The sequence below is a fragment of the Erigeron canadensis genome, chromosome 7, assembly GCF_010389155.1.
Source record: "Erigeron canadensis isolate Cc75 chromosome 7, C_canadensis_v1, whole genome shotgun sequence".
NCBI classification, from domain to species: domain Eukaryota; kingdom Viridiplantae; phylum Streptophyta; class Magnoliopsida; order Asterales; family Asteraceae; genus Erigeron; species Erigeron canadensis.
In genome coordinates this window covers 28420195-28436256 of record NC_057767.1, presented here as the reverse complement: position 1 = coordinate 28436256, position 16062 = coordinate 28420195, and the positions used below count along the sequence as shown (strand labels likewise).

At 32.5% G+C, this 16062-nt stretch overlaps 1 protein-coding gene across 2 annotated transcripts; it reads left to right on the top strand.

The window, feature by feature from the left end:
- The first annotated feature begins 10235 nt into the window (after nt 1-10235).
- LOC122607544 (serine/threonine-protein kinase BSK5-like) lies at nt 10236-14891 on the top strand. 2 transcript variants are annotated; one of them, XM_043780537.1, is made up of 10 exons: nt 10236-10432; nt 10697-10926; nt 11683-11818; nt 11891-12024; nt 12475-12580; nt 12806-12891; nt 12972-13160; nt 13579-13743; nt 13925-14038; nt 14483-14891. In XM_043780537.1, the coding sequence occupies exons 1-10, from the start codon at nt 10354-10356 to the stop codon at nt 14723-14725; spliced, it is 1482 nt and encodes a 493-aa protein (XP_043636472.1). In that variant the 5' UTR covers nt 10236-10353; the 3' UTR covers nt 14726-14891. The 2 variants fall into 2 exon arrangements, with proteins under 2 accessions (XP_043636472.1, XP_043636473.1); XM_043780538.1 differs by lacking the exons at nt 10236-10432; nt 10697-10926 and adding an exon at nt 11068-11121.
- Nucleotides 14892-16062: the final 1171 nt, after the last annotated feature.

Sequence of the window (16062 nt, the reverse complement as noted above, 5' to 3'; positions counted from 1 at the left end):
ACTTTAATGTTTCTATCATATTTTTGAGCAAAACTCTGAAATACTCGAGTTTAGTTGGTGATCAAAGTGTTATTCTGTTCGGATTAACAATTGACAGTATTTACACTTTCAAAATGCTCAAGTATTGAAGATCTAGTGTTTTTTTGATTTGATTGATATTATTCAACAGATGATATATCGATCTGAAACAAGTTCGTGCTCATGTTATCACGTAGAGGTTTGTCCCCCGTGCTTGCATCATCACGAAGATGTCTATTTTCTTGTTATAAGTTTGTGCCTATGTTATCACGTAGAGGTTTGTCCTCCGTGCTTGCATCATCACGAAGATGTCTATTTTCTTGTTATAAGTTCGTGCTTACGTTATCACGTAGAGGTTTGTCCCCCGTGCTTGCATCATTACAAGCTTATATTTTCATTTATGGAAGATAACAAGAAACGGATCGAATAAAGAGGTTCCAAGCTGTGTACATACACTTTCATATCCATTGAAGCACACGAGACAGGGTCTATGGTATTACATTTTATGATTCAGGTTGTAGGGTTTCTTATCTTTGTGAGAGTTGATTGATTTGATGCTGATTGTTGGAAATTCAATTTCTCTATTATATGTCGGTTAAGCAAGACGTGATTAATTTCTCGGACAATGATCCAAGGGTGGAAGATTGCATATGTTTGAGATGTGTTGGGTTAGTTAGTTGTCATAAAGATACAAGGATTTTGCAGTTTGAAGATCAGAGTGCAGTGTCAGAAGATCGAGTCTCAACATAGAAGACCCGATATCATTAGTTAAGGGGGAGTCTGTTGATGCAGTTTTTCTATAACTAATGTATATCAGAAGTTCAACAGAATTGATTGCACCAGAAAAAGGAGAGTCTGTTGGTGCAGTTTCCTTGCACATATTATTGTCTGCTGCAATGCAATTCGTGAAATGGGCTATAGGAGTTTCACCTATACTATATTGTCATAAACTATTCACGGAACGGGGTAGAGATATATACCCCGTCCCACCTAGATGTATACTCATTTGGTGTTTGTAATCTTGCCGATTAATGAATAATGAGTTTTACATCTATGTTTCAATCTCCTGTTCGTATGTATTTCTTTATGTTTATGTGTGAATGATTACAGCCTCAAGAACGGATTCAGGTGGATTCCGCACACCTGGATTCGTACAAATCTCGATGTTCTAGGGTCAGCGAGACCTAATAAACAACCCTTTAAAATTATATATTATGAGCTCTATCATCTACTGCTGGTGCTCAATTATTTTCATATCTATATTTTTATTTCTATCTGGCTGGCTGGTTTAATGTTGAATGTACATTACTGGCGATGATGATGCTTATCTGCAATATCTTATAAGTTTTTTTCTGAGCAAAAATCGGATAACGGGTGAATTCAGGTCGTACCTTTGTTGACTGACTGTAAAGTTTCGGTTGTAAACAAAAATCCACTCGTACGTATGAAATTTGATATCGTATCATTTGAGTAAATGATTCGTTTATGGTTTGGATTTTGATTGAAAGTCGTGTTTTTATTAGGTATTATCGGAAAATAAATGTCTAGTCGGAAAATTCCACCGGAAAAGATAATCAGAGAAGATGACCGGAAAAATAAAAGAATGGAAGAATAGATTTATTTGTATCATTTTCATTTTTCGTCCCTCAATGGCTAGCTAGAAATAGAGTTGGTCATTGGGTGTAAATAATAAGTTTGTGAGTCCGTCAGAGAAGATAACCGGAGGCCGGATGCTTGTTGGAGAAGATGAATGGAAGAATGAATTACATTTTCCGTCCCTAAAGTTGACACGTTTTTCACTTTTAGTCCCTCGGGTGTAACGTTAACGGCCAAAATTTAACTCCGTCTGGCCAAAGGACCACGATTGAAAAAATTGGCCAAGTTTAAGGTCAAAATTATAGTTTTTTCACTTTAGAGATCAAAAGTAAAAAATGTGTCAACTTGAAAGACGAAAAATGTAATATACTCTTTAATATTTGATTGTTTAGGGGAAGACATCTTTCTCTTCGAATGTACCATCACTAATTTCTTTTCGAAATCCTAATCAGTATACTTTTTCTTTTCACCAAAAGAAGTCCATGTATGTGAAAAAAAAAAAACAAAAAAACAACCTATTAATCAATTACAGAGTATTAATTAATTAAATGCATTCCGAGGGGTTTAAATAGGGATCTATGTATAGTGAGGGTTCCGTAATACGAGTCTCGTCACGACAAAATAGTCCGCGCCTCCTGATATACTTACATAAATCCACACTTGTAAAAAACAAATTTAATGCATCCATTTCTTTTAAATAACATTTTTTTTTTTGATCGAAGACAATAAAACTGATACAGAAAGAGTAATAAACCTGATACGTCGACATCTCGATAAATATCAATCCTTAATCAGATACTTGCTAGGTCAAGCCATATTTATTTATTTGTTTTTTGGATATGGGAACAACAGTCATTGTTTAAGCTACTTAATACATACTGTACGTTGGTAATGCTGACTCATTTTCGATTGAAACTCTTGACTCTTGTCGTGTTCCATGCCATGTCTGCGGCCACACCCACAGTTTACGCTTCGTCTGTTTTGTAAATTATTGTAGTTGTGTTTTAACAAGAAATAAAGGTTGATTTCAATTGCCAAAGTATTTCATTTTTGAACATAGTCATTGAAATTCTTTTATATATTGACTTAATTACCCAACAAATTCAACAGATCTAATATGTTTATATACACATAGGGTTTTTTACCCGCACGATATACGGTTACTTAAAATAAATATTTAACAAAGTTTTAACTAATATTATTTATTTTGTAGATATAAGAATAAAGATAAAACAATGTTATGTAATACGAAGTAATATTTAATCACATACATAAAATTATCAATAATAATACTTCTTGTAATAAATAGTTGTAATATTATTAATATTTAATTTTGAATTGTAAAAATTGTAATTGTGATTATATATACATAAGATTTGCTAGTTTTGATATCTTTTCTATTTTGAATTTTCTATAATTTATGCATTACATAGGATAAATTTTATGATATTTTTAACATAGCTTTAAATTTGAAGAGTGGTTAACTAATGAAACTTGAACACACAAAAAATATTTAATTTATTTTAAGTTTGCCATAAGATAAATTTATGTGAGGTAAGTTAATTTGCCTAATATTGAAAACCTATTTTTTAAAGATCTTATTATATCTTTTCCTAAAAATAATTGCCTTGAAGTATATGATTTTTTGGTATAATTTAATTTTGTAATATATAGTTTATACTTGATTGTCAAAAAATTATGAAGATGACACATAGGATAAATCCTATGTGGCAAATTTCTAGCATACCTTTGGATTTGAAGAGTGTTTTAGAATGCTCGGTTAACTACTCTTTTAATATATATATAGATAGATAGATATATAGATATATGTTTATATACAGCCGTTCAAAAAAGAAATGCTTATATACACATCGACATCGTATTTAAATATTAACTTCAAACATCAATTATTGCTTAAAAGTTAAAAAATGATCGTAAATTCGCAACCTTTATAAATTTGTTCAAACTTTGAGATATCCTTATCCCATGCAAAGGTTGGAGGGTCTTTTCTACAATTTAGGTAGAAATTGGAAGCAACCTCTCTACTTAGATAGAGGTAAGGTCTGCCTACATCTTAACCTTCCCCATACACCGTCAAGGTATTGGGGCTCAAAACCCGCGGGAAACAGCACTGAGCAGTTATTTACTTACTTACTAGTAGATACCAAATCTGAACAATTTTAAAACTTTGACAGTAATAAAAAAAATTAAAATGATATACCTTTGTAATTAAATAATGTTGAAAGTTTGTTATAATAAAAATATGCATATGTCTAGTAGTTCCTGGTTTGTTACTTAATATCCATTTGTGTTTTTTAAGTTTTTTTTATAATTTTGGAATGACTTGTCTTTTTTGGTAAAAATAGATAGAAGTCAAAGGGTTGACATCTTCTCAAATTAGAAGTAACTTGAGGGATAAAATTGGATGATCTCGACCATTAATTTAAAATCAATTGTCAAGATTCAAAAACTTGACCATTAATTTTGATTCAACGATCATTAACTTTCTAACTTTACCCCTCAAGTTACTTCTAACTCGGAGGAAATCCTTACTCTGAAGTTAATTGGTTAGGAACTTAGGACTAGTACAGATATATGCAACCTATCCGGGGGAGTTCGAATTTGAGACCTCTTGTGACGACATCAAGACGTCTGAACACTAGGCCACATTGGTGGTGATTACTTGTCTTGAGTTATTAAATTTTAACCTCAACTGTATGTGGTTTTTACATAATACACTATAATATTAAATTAAATAATGTTTGAAAGTTTGTTATATGACTATGATGATAAAAAAAATCCATATTATTACCTGGTACAAATTGAAACATACGTTTACACTTAAGGGCTTTTAGTTTTCAGAATTTATAAAAATTCGATGGAATGAAATTTAGAAATTTTTATGTTAACTTATTAACATGACAAGGAATAAAAATTCAAATTTCATTACACCAAATTTTCATATATTCTAAGAACCAAACGGCCCGTTACATCTTTAACTTTTTGAAGAAATTGCTTATGTAGTTCCGGTTCTGTCCATAATCTTAGAGCATATTGGACGATTCCCAACTAGCCATTTGATATTGTCGACATGTTTGTCATTTTGACTACAGCCACACTTTCAAAGAGAATGAATTTAAAACAAAAGGGGCACCAATACAGAATGTGGGAGATCAAATCCAGAGAGTTCACGTTGTCATTTTGGTCTTTATTCTTTAAAATTTCCAGAAGAAGATGTTGTGGTTAATGCCTATAATGATGGCAAAAATGAGGGTCCCTGTTTCTTTTTAAAAGTTTGTGTATAAAGATCATTTAAATAAAGTTGAATCATCCTTATTTACATTAATTGTGTTGAATCAGTAGTTGGAACACTTGCATCAAAAGATGGGGGTTAAAGGTTTAATCCATATTAGCAAGGCTAAAGGTTTTTTTTCAACCTTTGTTAGAACCTGCATCTCTACTTTTAATAGGGTAAGACTGTCCACATCACAATCTCTTTCATACACCGTCAAATACAGTATTGAAACCCAAAATCCGTAAAAGACGCTATTTGAGAGTTACTTTTCTATCCTTATTGACATTAATGATTTAATGTTTACATTTGTTCTACGTTTAGTGTTTAATTAGTAGTGTGAAGTTTAACTTAGTAGATAGCAAGGGCTTAATTGTTTATCATATGATCCTCCTAACTGCTAACCATGGACGTATCACATGGGGCATATATGCCGATGTCTCTTAAAATTTAGATTTTATTATATATTTTTATAATTTTCATGGATTTTTATAATTATTCTATTGGTTTTTATCATTTTGATGTATTTTATATTTATTTTTTTAAAATTTTTGTATGGTACCGTTTCTGTTCCCAACACGTAAGAATTTTTGTGTGGCAATTTATGATAAATTTTAAAATTAAAGATTTAAAAATGTAGAGATATACCGATTGATAAATGAAAGATTATACAAACAAAACTCCAATTAGAAGATAGGGTGGACGGAGTGGATAGGCACCCAACCGGTACGAGTTTGTTACTAGATGGAACACCTCCACGTGGTACCGGTACCGATTGGGCGGTGGGCGAAATCGAGAGTGTGGTCACTGGGTGCGAGTCTCGCAAAATATGACCGTTAGGCATAAATAAATAAAGAAACCGTGGGGGCCACATAACGGTCCAAAATCTTTTCTTCTTTCCTTCTTTTTTCTTTCTTCTTCTCCATTTGTGCCTTCTCCTTCTTTTTTCTTATTCTTTCTTTTTCAATTCTATCACACTACACACATATGGCAAACATTCCGTGTGTTATGCTTATGTAATGTCTTTAATAATTTTGGTAATATTATGTAATGTAATGTTCTTTAATGATTTTAGTAGTATAAGGTGGTTTTAGTAATATTTGTTTTAAATTATTTTTAAATTAAAGTTTTAATTTATTTAGATGGCAAAAAATAAATAGTAAATAAATTAAATATAAAAAGGTAGAGAGAGGTGGGGAGGGGCGATGAAGCAATCCGTGTTATTAGGGAGCGGACAGAGAGAGAAAAAAAACGGAGATAGGGAGGGAGGGGTTGTGAATCACTCCCCACACTTAATGAAAGAATCGGGTACAAAGTTATGTAACTTATATGCCAATTTGCTAAGAGTGTATTCTTGAGTTTTTTTTAATAGAAAAGAAAGGGGAAGATTGGATAGGGGAAGAAAGGATAGAATATTAGATTTATAAAAGCCATTCTTGAGTTTGAAAGGAAAGTGCAAGAAAAATAATCGGAACAATCGCCGGAACCTGCAACCATTGCTGGAAACTTGCAACCACCGCCGGAAACCACCCTTTCTACCTGCAACCACCCCTTCCACGCAACCACCATCGGAAACCTGCAACCACCACCTGCAACAACCACCGGAAACCTGCAACCACCCCCTGCAACGCAACCACCACCGGAAACCTGCAACCACCACCTGCAACCACCACTTCCACGAGTTTCCTTCCAAATCAGGCCAAAATGGCCAGAAAACTTTTGGGGGAAAAAACCTTGATTTTTCTTTCCCTTCACTTTCTGTTCTTTTAGAAAAAAAACTCAATAATACAAAAAAGTAATTTTTCTTATTTTTCCCTTTGGAAAAAAAACCTCAAGAATGCAGCCTAATTAAAATTCTCAATTGGACGCCAGCACAAAACGAGATTTGCATGAAACAGGTTAGATGGGTCCCTCGAAAATGTTTTTATAACAAAATGGACCTCTTTATTATCATGACATTTTACTTTCTCCATCTTTTTGAATCTCATCTTAAAAAGATGACTACCTTTTCGGCTTTTCCCAATTGTAATGGGTTTAATTAGTAGTAGTTACATTTACATATGTTAAACTAGTGTATTGCCAAGTCATGATCATTGTATACATGTTTGCAGATGGCTTATTGTTCTCACGACGGATTAATGATTATATATCCCCGAACTAATATTTATACCTATACGATGTACAGCTTTTGATATTTAGAAGAAAACTAGCGAGTTTATAAACCCGTGTTGCGGGTTTCAACTATTGTGTTTACGTGCGAAATTACGTTCAAATGTTTGCGATGTAAATAAAAAAACCAAACAGGCTGACAGACAACTAAAAACATAAAAAAGAATATAAATGTATATGTCTACGTATGTTATATAAAATATAAGTAAATATGATAAATCCGCTTAAAAGTTTGCATATTAAACATATATCTTTTATTAAAAGCATACTGCAGGCAACTGTGCAAGAAAATAAAAAAGGACCGTAACATGGTAAAATCCGAAAGGTAATACGGTGTGAGATGTAAAAAATGTAATGTATATAATAACCCTGTTTAAAATCTTGTCATATTACATCAAAAATTTATCTTTTAACAAAAATTGAAAAACAAAGCAAATAAAACAAGGGAAAATGATCCGTACTGCAGACTTTACCTAAGCTTAGGTACTGTCATATTAAAAAAAGTTACATATTAAACCTTTAAATTTAATAAACATACATAACCCCCCTGAATTTTACATAAACTCCCCCTGAATTTTACATAATCCCCCATGCTTTACCTAAGATAGGTACTGCATGCTTTACCTAACATTTCCCCATAAAACAATTATAAAAAATATATGGATAAGCCAATTCAAAAATAAAATATATACAAAATCTAAAAATACTTTAAATAAAAACAATATGATAACTCCGTTAAAAAGTTTCTCGTATTAAATATATACATAAAGAAAAAAAAAAGCTAGAAGGCAACTGTTTTAATTATTTCATTCACCTGGATAGAGGTATATAACCCTTAACACGTTTTTTAAGAGTTTATTGCAGTCGCATTCCGTTTGATATATTAATTATGGAAAATGATAAATACTCCTAATCAATCCTCTTAAAAATCCTTTTAATATATTCACTTGTTAACACATGGAATCCACTAATTCTCTTTTCTAATCTCACCCCTGATTTTTCACATGTCACAATCCTATTAATTAGAAGAATTTTTAGGTTAATAATTTACGAGGATTGATCATTACCCATTAATTATTTATACCTATACGTGACAAATTTTGTAGAATTTAGATATAGACTAGTTGTTGACCCCGCGTGTTGCCGCGGGGTACATTTTTGGCGAGCGGCTGAGTGAGTTGAGTGAGAAAGTGAGGGCCCAAAGGAAGCGGGGGGTATACAATAAAGTTTTGGCAAATTTATGTCAAATATTCGAACCCAAACTTTAAAAATTACAACTAATCATCTAGCAACAACATTAAAAATATTGTAAAGAAATAATAAGTCGTATAAGAACACAAATAATAACTATATTAATATTTTAAATGTTTCATGAATGTAAGACGTAAGTATGATAAAAATTATTATATATTAAAAACGTTATATATGTGTATAAAAACGGAAGAAAATAATCAAAAACCAAATCTTTACAAGTAAAACCATAACTGTGTACAAATTGTATGATGAAAACATGAGAACCCAAAAGTTTAATGTTAATAAAAATGAAAACAAAATTTTTGATGTGGGATACAAGTTAAAATACGAAAATATCACCGCGTCACATTTTTTATTTACATCTATACAATATCTTGATGATGTTTTAAATCAAAATTAAACAAAGTTGTGTTAAAAATGATATATTTATAGGTTACATTTATACGAAATTTTAATATTGTTGTAAATCAAATACATGTTGGTTTTGAGAAAAATATAATAATAATAACAATAATAATAATAATAATAATAATAATAATAAGTCAAAACTATAATGCATGAGTTCATTATTTATTATGTTTATATTTGTAATTGATTATGTATGTTGTTATGAATCATGGGTGGAATTCATTTGAAAATAAGAAAATTGGTGAAAAATAAAAAAATTAATCTCAACAATTTATTTTTAAGATCCAGATCTACTTTTCCTCTCTTTCATCCATTTTTCTAATCCTGTTTTCTAGAAATCCGGCGACATCTACGACGACGATGGCGACATATCCAATGAGAATCAGTTTCGTTTTCCGGTGGATACGATAATCTGTTCTAAAGTGGTTGTCATATGAGAATGGTATGGATTTAATGGGCGATGATCCAAGAGATGGTAACGGTTGGATGCAATACGGGCTCCGTCCTTGCCGTTGTCGGCGCCGTGGATAGAAGAGAAGAGAGAGACAAATGTGGATCGAAGATGATGGTGGTGGTGGCCGGAGATGAAGAGATGATGGATGAGATCGAGTATTTAATCTTAGCTTTTAGATTTAATAAAATGAGTAGTTAGGATTTGCTTTCTAGTTTTCAATAAAAAAAAAAAATAGTTTGTAAATATACATTTCAGTATTTCACTCTGAATTATATATAAAATACAGAAGAATTAATAAATACAATATATAAGCGAATATGTTAATTTGTTATTTAAGAATTTTCACATGAAATGATCAAGCATTCAAGTTTCAAAGAGGACGAAGATTTTCTCAAATTGTTTATAATTTGAGGGGTTAAGTTAAACACATCTTGACTATTGAATTAAAATCAACGTTCATGATTTAAAATTTTAAATTTTAACCCTCAATTTTAAACTAATGATTTAGATGTTTCTCAAGATCGAACTTGGAGAGAATCCTTTTCCTTTCAAGCATCAAAAGAAGAAAGTGCATTTGATCTATGACAATCTGACATATGACACACATGATACATACATACATATATACTAGATTACTAGGTAGAATAATGATGAGGCAGAGATAACACTACCAGGCAAAAGTCAACCTGACTAAGGTATTAGTGACGACGTCGCCGCTAATACTCTGACACTGACAGGGGCCCCGCTAATTTCTTGTTCAGATTTACCATTACAGATATGGGGGCTGTAGTATTAGCGGCGACGTCGCCGCTAATACCCTCTGTGGTGGGGTTACACGTTTTTCCTTGGTAAGGTTACAATCCCGGAATAAAAACATGAGAGAAACACTCAAACACCATACATGCATACAACACACACAATACATGAAAAAAAAAAAAAACAAAAAAAGTCGATATCTTCTCCCCCTTTTTCCTCATAAAATTTCATAATTTAATACTCATTATTTCTATTCTTATAATTTCTTATTCTTCAAAAAATTCACAAAATCCCCTTTACAACTTTCAAACTTTCTTACTCAAAAACATTATAAAGCTTGCATCTTTTCAACCTTCATCACCTCAAAACAAGCCCATTTCTTTCTCTCTTTCAAGAAACCCCATTAATGGCAGCTCGTTGTTTTTACTTTTCATTTTGTGGGTGGTCTAGCCTTAAATCCAATGATACACATCCTTCTGATCTCGGTATGTAATAAAGTTTGATTCTTTTTTAAGGTTTAAAAGTTTGATTCTTTTTTAAGGTTTAAGGCCTAATATTTTAACAAAATTTTCACTTTAATTGTATAGTAGTGTATACCCAAATTTTTTTTTATTTTACATGCATGATGTTTTGAAAAATGTCTCTAACTGTGGTCTTCAACTACTTTTTTGATCATGGTGTTATGAGATATATATATATATATAATATTTTTTGTATGTGTATATAATGTATTTGATGAAATGTTGCAGAGAAAAATGGTGGTGAAAATGATAAGTTAAAGTTGCCAGTTTTTAAAGAGTATAAGTTGGATCAACTAAAAAGTGCAACAGATGGATTTTCTGTGGAGAATATTGTATCTGAACATGGTGAAAAAGCTCCAAATGTTGTGTATAAAGGAAAGCTTGAAGATGATGGTGATAGATTGATTGCTGTTAAACGGTTTAATAAGTCAGCTTGGCCTGATACTAAACAGTTTCTGGTTTGTTACTTAATATCCATTTTTATGTTTTATTGAATTTTATATAACTTTAGAGAGACTTGTCTTTTTTGGGTAAAAATAGATGAACTTAGGACTAGTCTAGATATATGCAGCCTATCTCGGGAGGTTCGAACATGAGACCTCTTGTGACGACATCAAGACGTCTGAACACAAGGCCACATTGATGGTGAATTGGTGATTACTTGTCTCAAGTTGTTACATTTTTGCCATAGTTGTTATGGGTTATAGAAAGTTTAGTTTTTAAGTTTTCGGCTTGTAGTCCAATTGGTTTCGGAGATGTGTGACGTAGGTTTGATCCCGTTTGAGCCAAGGAGGAACATGATTTATCAGCTTTTTTTTTTTTTTTTTTTTGTTAAGATAGGATCAATTAGTTTGAATATCATCTTAGTCACTTAGTAGGCCAGGTAAGCGTGGATTACCTGTCATATGAGGGGCCTGGGATTGGGTTGCCAGATTGTCAGAAATCAACAATATTGGTCAATGGTATAACTTGGTCAATAGAGGTCTTAGGTTCAGATCTAGTAAAGATACTAACATCATGGTGGTCCCTTTTATGGTTTTTTTGCTGATCTGGGTGATTAGTTTGGCTACCCAGGACTTTTAATATGCAAAACTGAAATCTTTTTGTGTATGTTGAATGTGTATGCATGGCAGAAAACCATGGAATCCTATACTATGTTATCTTTTGATCTTGTTGATATGAAAAGTGAAATAGTTTGTTTATTTGGTTTTTAGGATGAAGCAAAAGCTGTTGGGCAACTTAGGAGCCAAAGATTAGTAAATTTGTTGGGATGCTGCTATGAAGGAAATGAGCGATTGCTAGTGGCAGAGTTCATGCCTCATGAGACTTTATCAAAGCATCTATTTCATTGTGAGTTATTTGTGGATTATCATTTTAATTCTAATTAGGTAAACTTATAATGTAAAACTTAATCGCTTTTAGGGGAAAGCCAACCATTAGAGTGGGCTATGCGCTTACGGGTAGCTCTGTATTTGGCGCAAGCATTAGACTACTGCAGCATTAAAGGACGGTCTCTATATCATGACCTTAATGCTTACAGAGTCTTGTTTGATCAGGTAACTAAGGCTATAGTTTTTTAAATCATATATCATGGAGGTATGGTGTGGCAGGTGCAAAATGGGCGGGTCAAGTGGGTTAGATAATGGGTCAAATCCGGGTTGGGTGGAAATAATTTGCTTTTAATGACGGATCGTAAGAGTTTGGGTTGGGTGACCGTGACCCACATACATTTCATTGTTCTTTATCTTAAGATATAGTTAACACATTATATATGATAAATTTATAGGAATTGGGTGGTTTAAGTTGCATATAGAATGACTTTAAACCCATCTAACCTGTTCAATCTTTATTTGTTATTTTGTAATAATTGTTGTGGCTATACCCATTTGACTGGTTAGGGGTAATCCATAACACAATCAAACCCATTTATAAGTAATCGGGTTGACATTGCCACATGTGTTTTCCGCGTTCCTGCATTTTCGTGTTCTTATTATTGTAGCTGGCAGGATTGCAATCCAAGGCTCTCGTGCTTTGGACTAATGAAGAATAGTCGAGATGGTAAAAGCTATAGCACTAACCTAGCTTTCACCCCACCAGAATATATGAGAACAGGTATAACAAATGGAAACTGATATTCGTACCACAAAATTTAATTAATCTACCATTTTTATGCATTACTTACTTGTACAGTTTGCTATAATATATGTACAATGTGGTAGATGTATCAAATGTTGTGGTACGATTATCACTGCCCATAACAAATGGTCATAAAAGAGTAAACAATGTAACAGCAGTTTGTTGGTAAACTAAATTTATGTTGATTTTTTTGTATGGAAGGCAGAGTAATAGCAGAAAGTGTAATATACAGTTTCGGAACCATCCTGCTTGATCTTTTGAGTGGAAAACATATTCCCCCAAGCCACGTAAGTTCTTTCATGTTTTGAGTATTTATCAACTTGCATTACTATTTCAATGTTGATCGTCTAACATTTTATGTTTGCAGGCACTTGATTTGATAAAAGGGAAAAATTTTCAAATGCTTACGGATTCATGTTTAGAGGGTCATTTTTCTAATGATGATGGAACGGAGTTGGTAAGGATAGCATCACGTTGTTTGCAGTATGAACCTCGAGAGAGGCCTAATGCCAAGTCTGTAGTGGCTGCCCTTACCATTCTTCAGAAGCAAACAGACGTGAGTTCTCTTGTTCCTCCTATTGAATTGTAACAAAAAAGGATTTCTACTGCATTATTGACAAATAATATTCCACAGGAGATCGAAAAAGGGAAGGATGTATGGGTTGGGTGTTGATTTGGTACAGGTTGAGGTTGACCAAATGCTTTTGGTCACCATTTTGAAACTTTAGAGGGTTGCCCCATTAACCCCATTTTCTCCTTTGAACCTATTTTTTTTTTTTGTTTTACCCTTTGACTTGTTGGAGATGGACATAACCCATATAGATCCGATATAAGTAAACGAGTTGAAATACCTACCTCTACTTGTTTATCCAACGTGCACAATCGTTATAAATCAGAATATTTCTCTTTAAATGTTGGCCCCTGAACCTTATTATAATCCATTATTCTTGTTCTGATTTGGTAATGTTTAACAGGTTTCATCCCGTGTCTTGTTGGGAATTAGTAAGGAATCTGCACCGACAACACAAATATCAAACCTGTCACCACTTGGAGACGCTTGCGCGAGAATGGATTTAACTGCCATACACGAGATACTAGAGAAGATCGGATATAGTGGTGATGAGGGGGTTACAGATGAGGTATTCTCTTGGACACAAACTTACGTACAAATATATAATGGTTCAAACTTTTCGTTCGCTATCTATGTGGACGGATCGTTAAAAATCTCATACTAATCTTGTTATTCTTCTGTCAGTGTGGGATGGATCATGACATGTCATCCCAACAAGGCCTTAATTAAGTTATGTTTTTTTTGTGTAGCTCTCGTTCCAAATGTGGACAAGTCAACTGCAGGATACGTTAAACGGTAAGAAGCGTGGGGATAATGCTTTTCGAGCCAAGGATTTCAGTACTGCTATCCAATGTTACACAAATGTAAGTGATCTAACCTCCACTATAAAAGACAGTATCTTTGTGGTTTCTAGATGTGGCAATTTTCATCCATGTACTTGTAAGTTATATATGAATGAGTTAGATGGGTCACCAAGGGTTATGTTTTATCTCCGGGTCAAAACATATGAAATAAAAAGAATAGTATAAACGTGTAGTGTAAAAAGGAAATAAGTCCAGTTGGCCAAACAGGTTGAAAGTCACCTAAGGTATAAGTATAAACCATTAAACCTTCTAATAATCTTATTCCAGAAGTTAGATTGTTATTATAATACGAGTATAAATTTGAAATGATATTTGACACACTAATTTAATTACTAAGAAAACTAAATATTTTGGAAAAATATGCTTTGACCCACTATCCAACTTGTCCTTTTTGGTTCCTCTCGTGGTTTGATACATATAAACCTAAAAATATATGTTATGCAGTTCATCGAGACTGGAACCATGGTATCACCAACCATGTATGTAAGACGTTGTTTGAGTTATTTGATGAATAACAAGGCGCAAGAAGCGTTAGGAGATGCGATGCAAGCCCAGGTCATAAACCCAGATTGGTCAACTGCACTTTATCTACAAGCAGCTGCTTTATATAGTCTAGGAATGGACAATGATGCCCGAGAAACACTAAAAGACGCGGTTGCGTTGGATGCTGAAATAAAAGAAAAATGAATGGGTAGATTTTGTGTTGTCTTTCTTTTCTGTTACTAGGAAATGTGGATGTAGTTGTGCATATTTTGCATTGTTCCCGCCAAAGGTAACTTATTATTTTCAATGAACTGAATGTTTGTGATGTTTGTTTATCAAATTAAATGAGTTAATAATATTCTTTTTGTCACTTTGTTTGCAACCTTTTAACATTAAGTGATACAGATGACAATGCGTTAGTTTTAAAAAGCTTCGAATTCACCGCTTTTTGGGTCAACTCTTTTAATCTTTTGATGGGTTATATCCATCAGGACCAGACGTGTTCAATTGGACCCGTATAAGAAATAAGAAACTTTACTAAGAAACAAATTGTTGGTCTTTAGAATTCTAAAGCAAAAGATAGCTTAATTTGAAGAAGTCTTTCATGACAAAAAAGCAGATAGACACCATTATTCATTGTTTACCAAATCAATTTATGTACAAAAAGGAAAAATCCAAGATTTGGTAGGAAAAAAAAAAGTTGTTTTTAACTTGACATCAATTTACACACTGTTTGCTGGTGATTTAGTCGCATGATTATTGATTATATAATATTATCCCTAATTACCCGCATAGAAATGATATGCATAAATCCTTCATTAGGCGGAAGTGATTTAGTCCCATAATAACTTCCTTAATTAGATAATACTAGGAAGACAAGGCTTGTTTGTCAAACTGAGAATGCCCTAAGGCAGCCTTCATGTGTCGAAGGTTTTCGTGTATCCAAAAGCATAGGTTCGTACTAAAGGTGAATTACAATATTAGGCTCTAGAAAATCTTAAGTATGCTAACATTGTAAGTATACTATCCACAACGTCTCAAGTCAACAACGTCTTAAGTATGTATAGTAACTAGATAACATTGTTCATTGTTGAAATAAACTTGTGTAATCATATATCCTTTGTAGGTCATATTTCAGATTAGTACTATGAACACTTTACTACCAACATTAAGAAAAAAAAGGCATACAAAACTCATATACTTATGTTTCTTTGAAAGTGACAAATCAATATGGTACAATAAAGAATTACCCCGTATATGATGAAGCAATATGCATCTCAAAGCAAATAAAGAGAAAATAGAAAGTATCTTGGTTGTATATTTATAACTTTAATATGAATCGATATTTAAAGGAAAAATAGAATAATTTCGAGGGATTAAGATTCTTTAATATTATCTCTAATACTAGTAAAATTAGGGATCTTGACTAATAAATTAAAATCAATGATCAAGATTAAAGATGATTTTTAAATATTAATCATTAATTTTAATTCAATGGTTAAAATGTTGATAATTTTTAAATATTAATCATTAATTTTAAT